General features: G+C 41.8%; 1 protein-coding gene across 2 annotated transcripts; it reads right to left on the bottom strand.

The window, feature by feature from the left end:
- LOC119180099 (uncharacterized) lies at positions 1 to 7,560 on the bottom strand. Of its 2 annotated transcripts, XM_037431236.2 has the most exons (5): positions 7,439 to 7,560; positions 6,254 to 6,340; positions 2,123 to 2,206; positions 1,002 to 1,046; positions 1 to 185 (listed from the first exon to the last, which is right to left on the bottom strand). In XM_037431236.2, the coding sequence occupies exons 1-5, from the start codon at positions 7,488 to 7,490 to the stop codon at positions 61 to 63; spliced, it is 393 nt and encodes a 130-aa protein (XP_037287133.2). In that variant the 5' UTR covers positions 7,491 to 7,560; the 3' UTR covers positions 1 to 60. The 2 variants fall into 2 exon arrangements, with proteins under 2 accessions (XP_037287133.2, XP_037287134.2); XM_037431237.2 differs by lacking the exon at positions 1,002 to 1,046.
- Positions 7,561 to 8,058: the final 498 nt, after the last annotated feature.

Below are 8,058 nucleotides of genomic sequence, written 5' to 3'. Positions count from 1 at the left end.
TTCCTTTTCTCAACAGCAGACATTTATTGCTCTTCCAACAGCACGATTCACTAGTGGCTGTCACTTCCTTGCAGCTGGCAAGAACTCTGCCACGGCGTTTCCCAGTGCCTTCTGCATAGCCTTTGACGCGTCATCGACGGGATCACTGCGTTCAGCCTCAGCGTCAGAAGAATTCTGAGGGGCCACTGCGAAGTTGGAAGCGACAGTGCTTAGATGAGCTTAAAGGATGTTACAGTACGTTTCATGTACGAGTGCCTATGTGTGTTTTAAATTACTTGTCTCATAGAGCATCTCACAGATTTCTGCCTATCAATCTATTGAATATATATTCGCTTCCAGTAAGCACAGTTGCCACTGTTGTTGCATGTTAAAAAAGAGCATCCTATACAAACCTTCTCAAGGCGTGTTGCTTCAGGTCACATCAGAAAATTTGTCAGCATGAAACTGAATGAACATAATTGCACTAACTGAGCTGGCTTTGATACCCTACAATTTTGTTCGTGTCAAACATTTAGCTCAAGGTTTGATGATTGAAAAACGAAGTACGTGTAAATATTCTGACAATAAAAACGGTATATCATAGTTTAACAATAAAGTAAACGACCAGACACGAAGGCATGAAGGAACCAACGAGCTCTAACTTCAAGGCCTGGCCTGGCCTTCGTGTTCCTTCTTGTGTCCTTGTCTTTTGTGGTACTTGCTCGACCACGAATTCCTAAAAAAAACTAGCCTCAATATCAGTGCATATAAGAAAAGTATCTTTTAAGACATACGTACGCTTTTTTTTACTGAACATCCCATTCTTTTGTTGTCTGTTTATTCTATATTTTCATTCGTTGAATAAACAGACAGAATTAGCCAACACAGGCTACCAAGGTGCCCTTTCAACCCGGTAATTTCGCCGCATGCTTTGTGTTTGCTTTAAACAGTGCCCATATCTGAAAGACACTTTGGATGCAAATTGTCTTGAAGTTTAGACAAGATCATTTTCCACTACTTACTTGGTACTTTTTTGAAGTCTCTGTCCATATTATAACCCTCGCCATCTAAAAGAGAAATGACACATATTTAAAGAAAGCCTTTCTCTGACTTCAGTGTCAAAATTCACTTACCGTATAATTCCTGATATTTCTCGAACTTATCGTTCACACATACCTGTGTGTGTAACGCCAACTCAAATTTGCATTTACTAATAATATGGTAATCCCACCAATCTTATTGTATAACCCATTACGAACTAGCATTCTCAGTTCAGTGGTAATGTGAACTTGGCTTCTAATGTACTCAAGCCTGTAACGCAAGTAGGTGTGGCAGGATATATTCATGAAAGAAAAACATAGTGTACTCAAGCTAAATTTGCAGCTTACAAAAACTTACGCAGTAGATTAACTATATAATGGTTTACACTAAGACAGAGTGCTTTCAGAACCTCATTTCTAGTGCATATTTAGGTGGCATATTTAGGAGTGCATATTTAGGTGGTAAGACATCTCAAAGTTGCAGTAATGAAGCGAAGTGTTATCGTTAGAACTACGAGCCTGAATATCATTCGATCAGTGCCAGTACATTTGTGTGATGGGCTGGGATTGTTGGAACGCACAAACCTCCTACGTCTCATTTCTTCAGCACTTGTTTTGTCTTAGCGTCCTATATAAACAAGTAGCCAAAATAAGTCAACCAGACGTTAATGTGTAAGAGCGGTGACTCTTACAAATTTGCTCAGAATTATGTGAACTGCATTTATGATTGCCGCAAATTACCAGCAAAAATTACGTCTTTGGAAGTCTTGTGCATCAAGCCTCCGTTTTTCAGGCTGTTGACAATGCTGTTTTTTTTTTCGTGCCACCTTTTGGCATTAAGGCAATGTCGTGATAAATGAAGTTTGACATATTTAAAATCACTGTTTCCTCTAGCACTCGAGGTAAGTAGAAATTACAAGTCCAATAAAGCATTTTACGAGTAACAAAATAATCTTCGAAGCCATTTATAAGGAAATGAAATGACGCTTTCTATTCTTGAACAGTTTAAAACTAAATTCTTGCAGCAAAATATACCAATGTTAAACGATCAGTTGAACTTGTTTAGGCTTCTTTTTACTACATGCCCAAAAATTAAATGTTACCATCGATTGGTTTTACTTCGAACATGACGACAGACTGTTTTTCTGTCTCTGTTGTTTTTCCCCCTTGGACTCCATTGTGGGGATCTGCAAACAATAATCCAGATATAGGAACACATTCGCAAACTGAAAAGAGCAAAACCCATACTCATTATTGGAAAACCACACCACAAACTCAAGGCCTGCCTGATGCTACCTTTATTTAGAACTTTGCTTAGAAAATGGTGCCAAAAGAAGTGTGCCTTATACAAGCGTTCTTGCAAGTGTTTTTTTTTTCTTTTCTATTGCGGAAGCAATGTAAAAACAATAGACGCGTCTCAGGCGAAAAAAGAACACAATATCAGACAAAACAAGAGATGGCGCAATGAATATGTCTTCTTTTGAGGGGAAAGGTGGAGGAACCAAGCATATTTTATACTACAGAAGTCAACATGCATGTCAAGCATGGTGAAAAAACGGCGTTATTTTTCGAGAGCTAACCATTCGGGCAACGTCGTCCACAAGATGTCGCATTTCTAATCACACCATTTGCTACGAGAAATTGATAATTGCAATGAATATTAGCAGTAGCCAAAATTACGCGGCTCTGTCGATGTCATGAAATGTTAAATAAGGGATAAAACAGGAGTTTTGAAGGGCAGGCTAGTCATTTCAGAAGGTGTCGTGCTGTATCAAAAGAGGTAGGAGAAAAAGTACGCATGTGTGAAATCCCTTTTTGTTAAATAAATTGATCATAATTTACAAAAAACGAGTAAATAAAGGTTCCGTAAATAAGAATAGTAGAAGGACCCATCACTCATTCTATTAAAGGGAAAATTGCCCGGCAACTCACGTTCGTCTTTTGTTTCGTTAACGTAGCGAGTTTGTGTCAGAAATTAAAAAAAACCTTACAAATTCGCAAGATTCGAGGTTCAGTTCAATACATATTTGTCATTCAGCTGTAATATAATCACTTGTATTTCATGAAAATTATGCCACTAGCTGGTTCTATGATGGACAATGTGGCCTTATAGTAAATAACCTAGTTTGCCTTTTAATTCTAACGCCTAATGAACCGTTGGAAGCTCAAAGGCAGATAGGCCAATTTATAAACAGATTAACTAATCGAATCGCCAAGTGCGGAGATTACCCGCGGGCTGCAGCCGGTGCGCGGGTAATTACTCAGTGGCCGTCGGCATAAAGCCAAACCCGTCACTCCTTCCTTTATGACGACCTATCCAAAAGTTTACATGACAATCTTTACTTAAACGACTATTTTCACTTGTAATTTTTAATTGCAGAATTGCAGCATTCCTACTGGTAAGCGTTATCTCGAATCGTCCGGCCCCCAGCTGTGCCAGCTTGATGCAATTCGGCCCTCCGTCCCTAAAGCTTGCCCACTACTGCTAAAGCGCAGCGGTCTGAAACGCAAGGCCCGCATACCTCTTGGCAGCCGCCCTGAGCACATATTACTTTATAGCACATATAATTAATTTTCCTAGTAAATATGCCCGTGGTAAATCCCCCCCCCCCCCCCGTTGAGGACACTTTCCTAATCGCCCCACAGGGCTATAATAAAGTTCATTGATTCGCTGTATGTGTTGAGTACATGCGCAAGGCAACTGATCGACAGCAACCAAAGTGACAAACATTTATAGACGTCAGCAGATATTCTACCCTTGGTGGTCGTTCATCAATGGCCTTCGCCATTTTTTTAAGCCGACAATACGAGATTTCATCGAACCCCTGGTGTAAGGTCCGGCCTGATGAGGTCCGATCACGAGCATGTTTTGAAGACCAATGTCTTTACAGGGTTGCCACTAGTGCCTACTTTTCCGAAAGTTGGTGAATTTGAGTGACCCGTGACGACCTAGAATTATGAATGGCGAGATGGCAAATTTTTGGCGATATCCAGCTTAGGTCTCGAAAGAATTATGCGTTCTATACTCATTGTTTTCAAAACAGATGGGGGACATACTTTTCCTCCAGCTATTGTAGTTTGAGACACACCAGTAGACGGCACACTTCTCGTGCAGTTGAATGCTTGAGTCCCGTTTCTCTTGTGTGTCTCCACAATTCACCCAGATCTTGGAGGCACCAGCACTCTGGTGCGTATGCTAACAGCTTCCTAACAAGTTTTCGGTGGGTGAACAGCTACGCGTGCCACGAGGTGGTGGCTCTATAGTGAGTTGCTCAGGTGCTTTTAAAGCTTTAACTTTTTTTTAATTTGGCTTTTGGAGTGGATTAGCTTGACGACAGTTATGCTGTGTGTTCCTACCACAACACCAACTGTCCTGAATAGCTTGTCGACTTCTTCACTGCTGTAGTACCTCCTAACTTGGTATGTAGAATTTAAATTTGCGATTAAAGCACTTTTTTGGCCGGTCGAGAAATTGGGTTGTTTAGCAGCCTTCAGAAACTTCACAAACAGCGCTGAGACAAACGTGTAGCGTAGTAATCGCCGCAGATAAGGTGCGGGGCGGTATTTCGAGTTTCAACTGTTGTTTTGTAATTACCGTTTTCCGATTACCAGACACAAGATTTCCCTGCATTGAACTTCTCTAAACCTGCAGGAAGGCTACGCACGCCATCCTGTTCTTGTTGAAACGACTGCTTCGCCCTGTATTCGCTACAACTAAAACCATCAGAAACATTTATTACGAGGCGCTAGCTTTCAGAAACGCTGCTGGTGCATGCATGTACTTTCTCTCTGCTCCCATGAAGCGGCTGATTTGACTAGCATTTAGAAACGTCCAATAATGAAGGGTGATATGAATGGTACTGTACTCCAGGGGCTATGCATAATTCGCAATTTTTATACGTAGACACACCAGAACTATGTAGAGTGATAAACTTTTGGGCGAAATTTAAAAAAAAAACAAATGGCGAGTTTTGGGGAGTTTTCGTCAGTCACTAACATAGTTTTCTTCGAATATTAGTGGAAACCCTGCTCTTACGATACTTCGACATGAAAACTTTGATATGTGTGTCTGTTTGTGTGTCTATCTTTGTGCTTCTGTCACTCGATTCAGACACCATAGTGAAAGTTTAACCCTTTGCTGAACGACCAGCCTTTTTTTATCTGTAGCGGTCTTGATACAAGTTAACATATTCAATCACAAAGCAAACAATATGCGTATTTTTGCACAACATCCACGGGTGAGTATTATTTAGTCTGTTACTTCATTTTTAAAAGGCATAGATACTCCATTTTAAAGCCCGCAGTGCTTATAGCGCTTCACTGACAGTGCAACGCTATGAACGAAAAAAGCGGCTGTTTCCGACGCTTCACTAAATCTACATGGCACTGCACCCAACAGTAAAAACTCTGTTTCTTAAAATTACTTCTAGATGGCGTCTGTATTTCACCCATATATCACGCAGCGTCTACTCGCAGATCTTCATGCGCAGAATGTCAAATAAACGTTTTATTCGCTCCCTCTCTGACAAGAAGGCTATCGTCTTTTGACGACCTTTGCCAGCAAAGCGCGAAGAATCACCGGCAATTTTTTCCGCGGGCATTCCATGCGCTCACCTTGCGTTGACTGGTAATCATGGAATTAAAACTGTACACCTCTCAATTGGCGTCCGCGTTTCAGTTGTTCAGAAATTGGTACCAATGTGAAGTGCTTCAGAAATCACCTAATTTGCTACAGCCTCATTCACATCCGGGACTGAGTTTCATGAAAGTGTCCCACTGACCGAAGTGCGCTCGACACCTCTGGTCTAGCGACTAAAAATTTTCATTATTTCAAATTTGTGTTCTAACAACATATGCGATTTATATTCAATCAAGCGTCCATTTGCTGCAATAGACAGTAGTGGTTTGACAGCTGCCGGCGAGGCACTCTGGGAAGCAACTAGCAGCTACATTAACACTAATCATTCATGTCACTAGAAAAGCAATTTCGAGGCAGGAACATCACCAGTCCCGATATCAAGAGCACATCAGGCAGCAGCCGTATCATAAGTACGTGCCGTGTTCAAGTCGAATCAGCTACCGACGACAATTTTTCACCTTTTCAAGCCTCTCTCTTCATATACTCGTATTCGAAGGCAGAGACCTTTCACATTGAAAGAAATAACAGCTGCTGTGACCCTAGTGATGTCGGGAATTCAAAAGCACTTTGTATAGTTCCCGTAAGATCAACTCACCTGCTTTCGGAGAAATCTCAAATTTCTCTTTCTCCATCGTCTCCGATCCACGGATTGCATGGCCCACTATCTTTAATGAGCTGACGGCTGTGCAAGAAGAAAAAAAAGAGCAGTAATGTCAATTTAGTTACACAGGGTACCGATTTCTTTTTACTATATCTATTCCTATAAGTACACATTCATAATAAACGTCGTGTACTTCATTCCATGTTGTTCTATTAGTTCTCTAAGGTTCACCCTTTGCTTCTGTAAACGGGGCTTTACCATTAAGGCAGACGTTTTGTCCTATGGGCATAGAATGCCCTTTTATGCCGCAGTACCGACGAATCTCCAACTTTGATATTGACAAATAGCTCTCACCTTCGGGTATCTATCGACAGACGCAATAAACCCCTTGCGCATTTATATGCCTTATGCTACGTCTCCGAGAGTGGAATACACCACAACATGAAAACAGCGAAACGTCTAACGCATGAGTAAAGGTAAACACGGCTGTTTTGCTTTTAGGTGGCGGTATCTTGGTTAATGTATTAACTATAGTAGAGCTACTTCACCTTGCCGAAATGGAGCTCTATAAGTGAAGCCACGGTCAAGTCCTGCGCAACGCTACTCCAGTCCAATAAAAAAGAACAACTTTTGTTCGAGAACAATTCACTCCAAGAAGTTTTGTGTACACTGCTATACTACTTGGTCGCAGCCGCGCGTTTCCCAGAATTCTGATGTGACGCCTGGAAAACAAGCGTCTATATTGCTTTGTTTTAGAAACGCATGTCACCCGCATCGTCACTTTTTTTAAGCTTAAAGGGGAATAATGATGATTGATATGTGGGGTTTAACGTCCCAAAACCAAGTAGCTCTACCATGGTAATGATTATGAGATACGCCGTAGTAGAGGGCTCCGGAAATTTTTACCACCTGGAGTTCATTAACGTGCACCAAAATCTGAGCTCACAGGCCTACCACATTTCTGCCTCAATCGGAAATGCAGCCGCTGCAGCCGGGATTAAATCCCACGACCTGCGGGTCAGCTGGCGAGTACCTTAGCCACTAGACTACCGCAGCGGCGTTTAAAGCTGAATATTTTCACAAAATGCGAATAGAAATTATTGATGGCAATCGATTTTGAAATGCTCTTGCCCTGAGGCATAGAGGAACGAATTTTTTTCCCCTGACAAACCTACTTACCATGCAGCGCCGAGATACAGAATGCTCCTACCAGAAGGCCTGTAGACACCATCTTCACAGAGAATTTCGAAGCTACGCTCCAGCAGCTTGTCCACGTCACTTAAATACGCTCGCCCGACCAGTTCTGGCTGGCCCACCTGAAGCTGCAAGCGGTTTCGCATGCTGCGCCCGCATATCTTTGGGCTAGTTTTTTCTACGGATGCGTCTGTTTCCACTGTCAGTCATATGTGCGCGTCCCAAGGGTCGCGCAGACATTCGTGAAAGGCAGCAGGCTGTTTCGCCGATCAATGAACCCGAAGGCCCGCAGAATTTCGCTGCGAGCGCAAATCGCAAGCTGTTACGAAAATTCGCGTAACAGAAAGAGTTGTGTAGTTATGTCTATGTATCACTTCAAAAACACGAGTGACTACTTATAAAGGTGAAACTAATATAAAATTACTGTCAAACGTACCTCTATTTATTTCATAAAAGGTATGGCACGTTTTTTTTTTTCAAAAACCTGCACGAGTGTGCTATTTCAGTCGCATTTGTAGGCCTTAATCACCGACAGAAAATGTACTGGTGCACACATGGCTACGCATCTTAGAGGCTGTTTAAAGTTTGATTCGAAGTAGCGAAAT

This window comes from Rhipicephalus microplus, chromosome 7, assembly GCF_043290135.1.
Source record: "Rhipicephalus microplus isolate Deutch F79 chromosome 7, USDA_Rmic, whole genome shotgun sequence".
NCBI lineage: Eukaryota > Metazoa > Arthropoda > Arachnida > Ixodida > Ixodidae > Rhipicephalus > Rhipicephalus microplus.
Note: the sequence above shows the minus strand (reverse complement) of the source record. Positions and strands in the feature narration are given on the sequence as shown.